The 12705-nt window shown below is 38.9% G+C and overlaps 1 protein-coding gene across 3 annotated transcripts in view; it reads right to left on the bottom strand.

Moving 5' to 3' along the window:
• Positions 1 to 14: 14 nt before the first annotated feature.
• LOC127640623 (epidermal growth factor receptor kinase substrate 8-like protein 2) overlaps positions 15 to 12705 on the bottom strand; it is a 53203-nt gene continuing 40512 nt past the window's right edge. For all 3 annotated transcript variants that reach the window (XM_052123284.1, XM_052123283.1, XM_052123285.1), the window contains 14 exons: positions 12300 to 12409; positions 12142 to 12206; positions 10278 to 10404; positions 9921 to 10009; positions 9687 to 9761; positions 9342 to 9490; positions 8969 to 9125; positions 8807 to 8841; positions 6025 to 6130; positions 5791 to 5922; positions 5634 to 5682; positions 3266 to 3458; positions 2939 to 3071; positions 15 to 1155 (listed from right to left, as the gene is read on the bottom strand). In XM_052123284.1, coding sequence (XP_051979244.1) covers positions 1081 to 1155; positions 2939 to 3071; positions 3266 to 3458; positions 5634 to 5682; positions 5791 to 5922; positions 6025 to 6130; positions 8807 to 8841; positions 8969 to 9125; positions 9342 to 9490; positions 9687 to 9761; positions 9921 to 10009; positions 10278 to 10404; positions 12142 to 12206; positions 12300 to 12409 — 1495 coding nt within the window. In that variant the 3' untranslated portion in view covers positions 15 to 1080. The remainder of the gene's footprint in view (positions 1156 to 2938; positions 3072 to 3265; positions 3459 to 5633; positions 5683 to 5790; positions 5923 to 6024; positions 6131 to 8806; positions 8842 to 8968; positions 9126 to 9341; positions 9491 to 9686; positions 9762 to 9920; positions 10010 to 10277; positions 10405 to 12141; positions 12207 to 12299; positions 12410 to 12705) is intronic.

Here is a 12705-nt window from a genome sequence, read left to right as displayed (position 1 = left end):
CTTGTCTGTCTCTCTTCTTTTTTTTTTTTTTTTAAGTATCTCTGTTCTAAATGTACATGAAAGTGTGCTGATATTTTGCTTCCAACAAAAATACATATAGTCCATAAATTTACTGCAAAAAAATATATATTTTTGTGTGTGTTTTTGTCATGTTTGCCAATAAAATGCATCATTAAAACGATAAATTCAATTGCAAACAATAAGACGTGTTTTAAGAGAATATATCTTGAATCAAGTTTATTTTTAGGCCATTTGTTAAGCATGCGTTTGACAAATCAGTGAGGTTTAAAAAAATCTTAATATCTTAATTTGGCTTCTCAAGTCAATTTATCCTATTTTAATTATAAGTTTGACTGGAAACATGACTAAAATACACATTCAAAAATGATTGTTTTGTTGTTGTTTGCAGTGTGCTCTTTATAAAACAATAAAAACTAATATTCAGTACAACTTGAGAGAAAAGATGCACATAAATCTAATAGATACATTTACTCTTCTCATGTCATTCATTAATAATTATCAGCATTAGAACATGCAGGTAAAGTCTAGATTCAGCACGTTATTTACAAATGCAGCTTGACGGGGTGCTTTTGAAAAGAGACTAAATCATACATCAAACCCCTAAACAACAGTCTTGTGAACGTTTCTGAACCTGTCAAGAACATGTCCAGATCATACTTCACCCTAAATGTCAAAAGGAAAAAAGAAGTTCAATTATATTTAACTTACAGAAAACGGAAGCCTATATTTAAGACCATTCGTTTTGTTTGCATTGTGCCATTTCCAGCACATTTCCCCATGTCATGATTTCTTGCAATGAAAATAATGTGCACATGCAAATTACTTTTGTATTTATTTATTTTTGGCTGAGATGACCTGGATATGTTTTCGAGAGATTCACCCATACATTGTTTTCATGCTATTAAAGAGTTAATAAAGTTGCAAGTGTTTTTTAGCATGAACAACATACAACAATTTCTGTGGATAAATTAAGACAAGGTCCGTACATACACTAATAATAATAATAATAATAATAATAATAACAACAGGAAAAAAAAACACCAATCCTTGTGAGCGCGCTCAGTCGGCGGCAGATTCGATTTTCTCTTGCCGTTTCTTCATGATTTCCTGCAATTCAGAGTCTCCTTGACTCTTCTGTTGGAGAGAAAGACGACAAATGAAAGGCATGTAAATTCATGAAAAGTTTGACTATTTAAAAGTACTAAGGACAATTAATATTGATAATATATATGAGCTGGTAAAAGTTTTTCCTGTATAGAGAATTACTAGGCGGCCGCCTCCGGCTGTCTACAAAACGGGCTGGTGTCTTCATGGAAAACACTAACAAACATTGCACTTGGTGGATTGTCATTTTTAACTGCAAATCTCGGCAATAATAATAAAATAATTCCGTTGTCAAATCGTCACTTGATGTCATTTAACGTAACTTGAGATCATATAAACTATAACGATGACACGCCAGACGAGAGGAGCGCTGCAGCTCGAGTGTCTGATAGAAACACAGATCACAGCTTGGCGATATATCTTTATTTCATCCTTAATTAAAGTTAAAATAATAAGGGAGCGTGACATATAAATAAACACAAACTCCAAAACTGTCATTCTCGGTGCGGTCAGAGCCGCCGCTTCAACCAGTCGCGGTCGAGACCCAATCTGAGCGGGAGTCCAGATTTAAAGTTCCGCCGGCTGATGCGCGCTCTTAACACGGAGACGCTCGTCTCTCACCCCCGCTGTCTGCAGCTCGCAACGTCATCATTATGATAACATCAATCTTATGTGAAAAATAACACTAAAATGACAACAATTAAATATATATATTGGTTTTGGATAGACTAGATTGACAAATGCTTATCAATAAAACTCTTATAGCTAAAATGTTTACAGTGTTCACTGACTAAAACTACATAAAAAGCCCAGACTTTGTCAAATAAAACTTTAATTAAATAGGATATGGTTGACTAAATATGATAAAAACTAAAAAAGGACATTTGACACAGGATTAATACTAAGACTAAATTAATAAAACAGCTGACAAATTAACACTAGTATTCAGTTGCCAGGTCATTATGAGTGTATTAACGCAAAGCCAACGTTTACGTATTTTTAACGTCACTTTTTTGATCAGTACGGTACCACCTCCGACCTCATTTTGAGCCAGGAAAAACCCTGTAAACAACCATTTATTTTAAAGTAATATGTCATGATATCTTGTAATGAAAATGAATTAAATCTTTATAATGACAGAGCAGGCTGCATGCATGAAAATACACAGAAATATTAGTTCACATTTTATCTATATATATATATATATATATATATATATATATATATCTTTTCAAAGCTCTGTTGTTGTTTTTAGGGTATGAATGTAATGGTGATTGATAGAGATGCCTCAAAAGCCTGTTGTATCATATTTGATACATGGATTTCAACATGCTTTTTCAATAAAATAATATACAACAGTTTAATCAAGCACAAGTTCCTTGTATTCAGCAAATACTCATTTTAAAATATCAGTAACAATATAATCATTACTGCCACTTTTACTTTATCATAATCAGCAAAGATTTCACATAACAAAATTTGGGGAAAAAAATTAATATTGCATGCAACAGGATTTTTGGCAAAAGTTTGATTATGTTAATGATGCACAGGCTTTAGAAAAAAGCATAATAAAATTTGATACAGGTGGCGTTATAGGGTTAATGATGAAACTGCACAGAAAATAGCTGGAAATCATTGGGAATGGTTTATATTTGATATACTGAATAAGCTCCATTGTGTAAGTATAGAAAAAGTTGATGCTCAAGGTGATGCCATTTTTGCTACACTTTGAAAATTTATGAAAGCTGATATTTTTGGCAGATGTAATGTGTGTGTGTGTGTGTGTGTGTGTGTGTGTGTGTGTGTTGCTGACCTCTAGTTCTGCTTTCTGTACAGTGATCTGACTGAAGACTCGTGAGCCCTCATCTCCACACACAGCCTTCAGATGATCTTTATTCAGAGAGAAGAGCTGAGCTCCTGTCAGAATGCCCAGACGATCCACCGTGCTAATAGAGAGAGACAGTGAATAACATAAAAAGCTAAATATAATGCCAGAACACTAACCCAAACCCTAAAAATACTATTTGCATTTAGCATCGAATGAATGTCCCCAGATTTAGCCAACTTCTAGAAACAATTCTGTCGCATGAATACAGCTTTATAAACCTCCAGCCACAAACACACACTTATTAAGACTTACGGTTTTGAGAAGCCCTTTGCATTGAGCCAGCCGGTGACCTGGGCAGGACTGGAGTTGAAGGCCAGAGGGACAGCGGAGCTGGACTGACGCTCCACCTTGAAGTTCCTCGTGGGCGGATTAATCTTGTTGCTGGTGAGCAACATTAGCAGCTCATCATTGACTTTATCCATCTGGTGAGTGTGGCCACCTGAGACTGAACAACGATGAAGAGACGAGTTCAAGCTGTAGACTCGAGAAGTCAGACTTTTGGTAAAATAATTACAATATTTGTTTTCTAATTAAGCCTTTAAGCTCTGAATGTGTTTTTAAAGATGTCCTATTTCATGTTTCTCATGAATGTGCCAATTTTCATTTATTTCAAATCACATTTGGCATTTTATAATATTTTAACTATATTACAACAATTACTGATTTTTTCTGCTTTTAGAAAATATATATATATATATATATATATATATATATATATATATATATATATATATATTTTGTGCAATTTGTGGGAAAAATGCAGTAAACAGTGGAGCAGGTGGGGGAGCTAGAGGACAGTATGGGGCAAGGGGTAAAATCTGAGAAAATGTGAAATATTTTAGGTCAAATCTGAATCATATATCTACAAAAAAATTATAATAATTATATATATAAAGCTGCATAACTTCCAGAAAGTCCAAAGGTATAAGGCCAAAACTGGTTCTTGCCATAAGGGTAAAAAATGACCCATTAGGACAAAGGAAGGAACCATATGTTTAAAATTGTTATTTCTCTTAATTAGATACAAAATACATTTTCTTTTTTGTTATGTTTGGTTTGATGGTCTTGACAAAGTCACAACATTTTGGTCCAGTCCCAAAAACTATGCGGGTATTTATAACATATTCTTTACCTGTCCCGGGTCAAAAATGACCCTAAGACAAAAGGAGGGTTAAAGTTTGGTGTGTTATTTTTGGTTGTTGTTGACTACAATTATATACCACTTTAACCTGTTGATACACAATCGCCAGCACGCAGAAGTGACGTCACTCTGATTACATTTAATATATAATTTACCATCTATAAATGTAATGAATGTTAACAAATTATACATCTTTTGAAAGGTCTAAGGGTTCAACATTGATATCCAATCTCTGTTTCACGATAGCAATCCTCCAGAAACAGCGATTGAGTTATTTGTGCAGGAGTACAAATGAAAACATGCGATATCAAAACGGGACTTTTATTATGAAAACACGATCGCCGGATGAATCCAGTTCAACACACTTGGGTCAGTCGTCCATGACAAGCGTTCATTAAAAACATCCAATCGCACTTTTTGTCCATAAAAGTGATAAATCTGAGAAAAATTTATATATTCTCCATTGTTTACATGAGATCTCGCCTTCATCATCGTTCTTCATCAAACTGCAATCTGAGCAGCATTCATGTTGTAAAACTGTATATGATCTTATATATTAGAGTCTCATAGACTAAACCAGCCGTCTCCAAAGTCCATTTTTAAAAATGCGGCATATTTTTGTTCATAATAGACAAGCAGTGCCATCAGATTTAGTGTCGTCTTGAGAGGCGGAGCCTTAATTTTACTCTGAACACTTCCAGAGATTTTACAGAGATTAAAGCTGCAGGAACCTCATTTTGTGTTCGATCATCTTCAAATTTGAAATGTAACTTCTTTAGACTCGTGACTTTGAGAACATTGTATTTCTGGGTTGTCTTGGCACTTTTATTATTGTTTTTTAGATTATAAATCATGTTCAGCACAAAATATTTCCATTACTGTAAACTTCAGTGTCTCTAACTTTAATAAATAACAACATATATTAATTCTGAAACTTGTGAAATAAAGCCCAAAGTATCTTCTTTCAATAGATACTATAACGGTGTCCATACTCCAAAGGGTCCCGTAAATACGACCATTTCAGTTTAGGTATGCCATTTTCATGGTTTGTGCTCAACAAGGGCTTTGCGTATCAACAGGTTAACCAGAGAAAAACGGACTAAATGTAATGAATATACCATGACAAAATATTGACAAAATTTAAAGGACATTCTCGTCAAAAGACTCCAACTATGACTATGGGTAAAAATTAACACTGTCGACGTGACATTTATGGGCAGGTAAATCTGAAATTGCTTATAACAAAAATGCAGAATATATTGATGTGGTCAAGGACATCACCTTTATTTGCTTTAGCAAATCCCGTTACTAGTTTTTCCAAGGAAATGCCCTGTGTAGCAGCCCGTGAACTTGTACACAGCGTAAAGCCAGCCAGATTGGATTGGATCTTGACATTTCTATAAAGCTCTTGCCATTGTTTGTGTGCAATAGGCTTCAAAAGGTATATGTAAAGCAGAAATGATTATGTTAATAACTTACGGTCTTTGTCACTGCCCAGTGAACCGGAGGGCGACTGTCCTCTGTATAGCTGCGTGACAACGAGAGAGAGAAAGATACAGTACATCATTATTTATAGACATGTATAATGATCATTTTAATCAAAAAGCTCTGTTGCTTAAGTGTGTATGTGTGTTACCGGATTGTAGGGAGGGTCATTCATGGCTTGAGGATCCTCTAGTTTCACAACATCCAGGATGTTATAGGGCACGTAACCTGCCTGACCGCTTCTGTTCCGCAACTTCCACCACTGTTTATCATCCTCCAACACCTTAACACACACACACACACACACACAGTTACATCTTTCATAAGTAGACAACACACAGACTCAGCACAGGTAAAACCAGCACATATATCACAATCATCATACCTCCAGAATTTCATCCTGTAGCACTGACAGCTCGTTGGCGTTGCGTGCAACAAAGTGGTAGCGGATCTTTGCATACTTGCGAGCAGCAGGAGACGACGAGTAAGAACTAAAAAAGTGAGAGCTGGTCAAGGAGAAATCTTCAAATCACATTTAAGCAAAAAGGCAGCTGTCCTAAAGTATTATATTACAAATATAGTCACAGTATCACCTTGAGTGCTTTTAGAAATGGTTACAACATAATAATAAACATTTTATTTAATTATTAATAATTAGGGCTGCCGATTTGATGCATCAGTGCGACTTATTATCTAAAAAATAATGCATTACAAAAAGAGCACATTTAATCATGTCCCCGGACAGCAATAAGGAATATTTGTTTATATTTTTAAGCTTGAAGTACATGTTTTCAGCTGGGGGCAGTCAGCGAAACTCCAGCCGTATCCACAAATTTCCCACCTGGCGAAATTCCCCATTATGCTTAGAGCGTACTCGCAACGCGGATGCTACAGACATCCGGTTCACAAATTATTCACATTACCAAGCATTGAAATAATCACTAACAACAGTCAAAAACTATCGATCACTTGCTGTTTACTTAACGTTAACCCCTTTCTCATTAAAATAGGTGAATTGACTCTTTCGAAGGCAATCGCTGAATATATAAGTACATAATCACACACATTTAGATGGTAAAGTTACTACAATGGGCTCACACATATTCTGCACACGCCCTGTGTGCGTGTGTGAGAGCGTGTGCGCGCGAGCATGTGTGTGCACATGCGTGAGCATGCTCGTATGTTTGCGCGCGCGTGTGTGTGTGTGCACGTGAGCACGCACGTGTGAGCGTGTATGTGCACGTGTGTGAGCGTGGTGCATACGCACGTGTGAGCGTGTGTGTGTGTGTGAGCACGCACGTGTGAGCGTGTATGTGCACGTGTGTGTGAGCATGTGTGTGTGTGTGTGTGTGTGAGCATGCACGTGTGAGTGTGTGTGTGAGCACGCACATGTGAGCGTGTATGTGCACGTGTGTGTGAGCGTGTGTGTGTGTGTGTGAGTGTGAGCAGGCACGTGTGAGCGTGTGTGTGCACGTGAGCACGCACGTGTGAGCGTGTATGTGCACGTGTGTGAGCATACGCACGTGTGAGCGTGTGTGTGTGTGTGAGCACGCACGTGTGAGCGTGTATGTGCACGTGTGTGTGAGCATGCACGTGTGAGCGTGTGAGTGTGAGCAGGCACGTGTGAGCGTGTATGTGCACGTGTGTGAGCATGCACGTGTGAGCGTGTGAGTGTGAGCAGGCACGTGTGAGCGTGTATGTGCACGTGTGTGAGCGTGTGTGCATACGCACGTGTGAGCGTGTGTGTGTGTGTGTGTGTGAGCACGCACGTGTGAGCGTGTATGTGCACGTGTGTGTGAGCGTGTGTGTGTGTGAGTGTGAGCAGGCACGTGTGAGCGTGTGTGTGTGCACGTGAGCACGCACGTGTGAGCGTGTATGTGCACGTGTGTGAGCGTGTGTGCGCTTGTGTGTGTGTGTGTGTGTGAGCACGCACGTGTGAGCGTGTATGTGCACGTGTGTGTGAGCGTGTGTGTGTGTGTGTGTGTGTGAGCATGCACGTGTGAGCGTGTGTGAGCACGCACGTGTGAGCGTGTATGTGCACGTGTGTGTGAGCGTGTGTGCGTGTGAGTGTGAGCACACACGTGTGAGCGTGTATGTGCACGTGTGTGTGAGTGTGTGTGTGAGCACGCACATGCGAGCGTGTATGTAAAAGAGCGCGACACATAGACATTCAGCACGCAGAGAGAGAATTCACATTTATGATGCACTAGATTTCACCAGGTTTATTATTGCACACACAATGTATAATGATGATGATGATGATGATGATGATGATAGAAATCACTTCAAAATGAAAATGGACAAATCTGGGAATATTAATCTGACCGGACGCTTTTTAATGTCCACAAAGAGGACATGCATGTGAAAAGAGGACGTATGGTCTCCCTTGGTTTCATTTAAAATCAGCAGATTTGAAGGACATATCGCTTGGAACTATCCATCAGTGTTGAATGATGGAGAATTATGTTAATGCGAACTCTGCTTATTGCATCTGGTGCGACTCAAAGTTTCAGGCATTGGCAGCTTTTGGGTGGGTTTATTGTTGTAACATCAATTTTCCAGTAATTGTTTGAGCCGCTTGTAGTTGTTATAAACATCCTCTAACCGCACATATTCCTCAAGAGCCTCCGATGACCGGCATCACCAGTAACGTTTGTCTAGCTCTAGTGTACAATAACAACAACTAAGCGGAAGTGCGGAGCATCCGAGAAGATGTAGCTCGCTGTAATAGCACCACCCATGAAAAGGTGGATAGGCTGCTTGACACTAGCGACAGCACAAGACGAGAACGCGTTATTACGTTCAAACAGCGCAATTCCGAAAAAGACATCTCAAGAGGTGTTTTTCAATGACTCAATCTACATTTAACTTATGTGCTAATGACGTGATGCAACCAAAGTGAGATGCTCCAAAATTAAGTGTAAATATGGAAAAAACTAATTTTCTTCCAATATATGATTTTCAAAAACAACATAATGAGAGTAAATTAAAACTTATTTTACCTTCTGTTTGCAGTTATTATCCAATGGCAGTCCGACATCCACACACCATAATGATTAATTGGTCGAGCTGATATATTAGTCTCTGACTACTTGTTATTACTAACCAAAAATGATATGAGTGGCATTTCAGAGTTCTTCTCTGTCAGGAGATGAGGACAAACTCACCCGTTTGACGAGAGCGATGACTGTGATCCAAAGAACTGACAGGAAAAAGAGGGGAAATGTGATTTCCATGAATGTGTGGTTTACAGAGGGAAGATTTGCAGACAGTAATAATAAACACAGTGACATAAATCAACACACCGTACACATCTGTTTGTCTCTCACCTCTTCTTTCCTGTATTCTGACTGCATTGGGGACTTCGGCAGCCCCGCGCTCTCCGTCTCCCATGGTGACGTGCGAAAGAGTTCCACCGGCGGCTCCCAGCCGTTCCGGAACTTCGGGACGTAGAGAGGAGCGCACTGATCTTTCGGCCAATCAGCTCTAAGACAAAGGAGGACACACTCTGAATTATACTCTAAACAGCATTAAACACACAGCCGTGTTTTTGTATAAGGAATATTTAAAATTATGCAAAATAAAAGCATTTTCACTAGTGGACCCCAATGTATATTGGAAATGAGACTGTTGATTTTAAATGATTATTTCACACAATATAACCTGAAAATTAATTAAACGTCAAAACAGTTGTATCAGCACCTGGGTCGTGTCCATCCCTCTCCAAGCAGCTCAAATATGGTCGCCTCTTTAGGAGTCAGATTTCCTCGCAGGAAGTCCACCGAGTCTCGGGACAGATGAGGAGAGATGACTGCACGCGGCAGCTCTGGACTGCCACAACTCTGCAGGATCTGAATGAACAAACAACACACATACTGTAAAACATATTTAACACTTACAGTATACTGCAGCATGTGAATAATACAAAGACTTTCAAGTGGTCAACTTACTGAAGGGAATTACTTCAAGTCATTTTTTGCTCTCTTTACTCAATCAGACAAATGGCAGGTGAAAATATGCTCACATTAAAACATTCCTAAACCTCACCAGTTCAAGGGGTCCAAACAGGAAGTGTACAAGCTCTGAAGCCGTGGGGTTCTGAATGTGCTTCTTCAGTTTGGCCTGTAGAGGGCGCACAAAGGCAACACCATTCACATTTAAGAATCACAATTAAAAAATGTCATCTGAAGCATTCAACCGAATCAATGTTTTGCAGAACTTTTCTTTAGGTTTAAGATTAGGAACAGAGACAGATGATCTTGAGTGATATTTTAAACCCACCAGCAGGTTGAAAGAGAGTTTCAGCTTCTGAATACAGTCAATAAACTCGCCTTCTGATGGAGGCTTGGCTCGTAGAGTTAACATCCCCTCTGAAACGCACACACACAAGTTTAATGAGAGTAATGATTGGGTCTCAAAGCATTTAAATTTGTAAATATACCAGTCTTCTTCCAAGAACAACTGAACAATATGACAAGAGATTAAGTGAAGGTTGTTTAGCAGATGCTTAGTCTGTCACCATTCGGTTTCATTGTATAGAAAAGAGATCTAATGAAAGTGAATGGTGACTGAGAATAACATTCAGCCTAACTTAAACCTCCAACCTTTCAGTTAGCAGCCAATGAACACATTCAGTACCTGCTGGTCCTCTCTTCTTGTTTTTCTTGCTCCTGTTACGCTGGTTGAGTTGAGTGAAAGCTTCTGCTGCTTTATTAAGACGCGCCACAAAGATCTCGATGTCATCCAAAGCACAGTTCAGGATTTGCTGAAGGACACACACACACACACACACACACACACACACACACACATTTACTTTGCGATCTAAATGAGGATACTCCATAGATGTATATTGTTTTATTTACAGCTTATCAAAATATAATCAGATTAACACTTAATTCTAATAAAAATAAACTTCTCACATTTGTATATACAGACAGAAATACATAGAACAACAGACTGACGGATGGACAGACAGACAGACAGACAGACAATAGATACAAGGACAGACAGAAAGACATAGAATGACAGACAATACACAGAACGATAGATAGATGGATAGACAGACAGACAATACATAGAAGGACAGACAGACATAGAACAATAGATAGATGGATAGACAGACAGACAGACATAGAACAATAGATACTGTAGATGGATGGATAGACAGACAGACAATACAATACATCGAATGACAGACAGACACAGAACGATAGATGGCTGGACAGACAGACAGATAATATTAATAACTATTTATAAACAACTGTGCATCATATATATATATATATATATATATATATATATATATATATATATATATATATATATATATATATATATATAAAAGAATGTTTAGTAAAGTCAGAAGTTTACATACACCTATGCCAAATACATTTAAACTCAGTTTATCACAAGTCCTGACATTTAATAGTAGAAAACATTTCCTGTTAGATACAGACAGACAGAAATACATAGAACGATAGATAGATGGATGGATAGACAGACAGAAAGACTGACAATACACAGAACGACCGACAGACAGACAGACATAGAACGATAGATAGATGGATGGATAGACAGACAATACACCCCACAACATGATGCTGACACCCCCATGCTTCACGGTTGGGATGGTGTTCTTCAGCTTGCAAGTCTCACCCTTTTTCCTCCAAACATAACGAAGGTCATTATGGCCAAACGGTTCAATTTTGGTTTCATCAGACTAGAGGACATTTCTCCAAAAAGTAAGATCTTTGTCCCCATGTGCACTTGCAAACTGTATTCTGGCTTTTTTATGGTAGTTTTGGAGCAGTGGCTTCTTCCTTGCTGAGCAGCCTTTCAGGTTATGTCGATATAGGACTCGCTTTACTGTGGATATAGATACTTGTCTACCTGTTTCCTCCAGCATCTTCACAAGGTCCTTTGCTGTTTTACTGTTGTTCTGGGATTGATTTGCACTTTTCGCTCCAAACTACGTTCATCTCTAGGAGACCTTCCTGAGCGGTATGATGGCTGCGTGGTCACATGGTGTTTATACTTGCGTACTATTGTTTGTACAGATGAACGTGGTGCATTAAAGCATTTGGAAATTGCTCCCAAGGATTAACCAGACTTGTGGAGGTCCTCAATTTGTTTTATGTGGTCTTGGGTGATTTCTTTAGATTTTCCCATGATGTCAAGCAAAGAGAAACTGAGTTTGAAGGTATGCCTTAAAATACATCCACAGGAACACCTCCAATTGACTATTGATAATTAAAAGTTTATTAGCTCACTTCTGGGAGCAAATTTGTACCCAAATTATAGTAAACACACACACACACACACACACACACACACACAGTGTGAAAACACACCTAATTTACATCTCGATTGATGTAACCACTAATCTGATGCACTAAATGCTTCAGTGCATTTTAGATGAGTTAGTGTGTGTGTGTGTGTGTGTGTGTGTGTGTGTGTGTGTGTGTGAGATCCAATGTTATGGCATGACATAAGCACTCACCACGTCCTTCTCAATGCGCTGAGTGAGTTTCAAACTGGAATCAGGATCCTGTGGCAATAAATCATCTGAGACACATACACAAAGAGAGAGTATTGAGTGTCGATGCTTTTACTGTAACTCAGTGTCATTATAGAGTATGCACACAGTGCGCGTCTCACCTTTCATGTTTGTAGCTGCCACACGACCTTTGCCCCCGGGGCCAGGACTTTTAATCTCAGACGGCGGGATGATGGTTTCTCGATGGCGTTTCATCTTTTCTTGGTTCATCCTGGTGGAGAACAAAACCAAAAATGAGCTGCCTACTCAGGCAACATTTTAAAGCATCATAAGTGTGCTCACGATGCTAAGGCGCTCCTGAAACGTAGGCAGCGATATTAGAGCTAGTGTGTGTGTGTGTGTGTGTGTGTGTGTGTGTGTGTGTGTGTGTGTGTGTGTGTGTGTGTGCGTGTGTGCGAATGTCTGTACAGTGTGGTATCTCTAATGACCCTGTAACTGTTTTTCAGGAAGAAAATTGGAAACACACGGGTTCCAGAACATTAGCTGCAAGTAACCAAATCCCAGCAC

The sequence above is a fragment of the Xyrauchen texanus genome, chromosome 49 (assembly GCF_025860055.1).
Source record: "Xyrauchen texanus isolate HMW12.3.18 chromosome 49, RBS_HiC_50CHRs, whole genome shotgun sequence".
In the NCBI taxonomy this organism is placed as follows: domain Eukaryota; kingdom Metazoa; phylum Chordata; class Actinopteri; order Cypriniformes; family Catostomidae; genus Xyrauchen; species Xyrauchen texanus.
The sequence above is the reverse complement of the archived record's forward strand: the minus strand, read 5'-3'. Positions and strand labels throughout refer to the sequence as shown.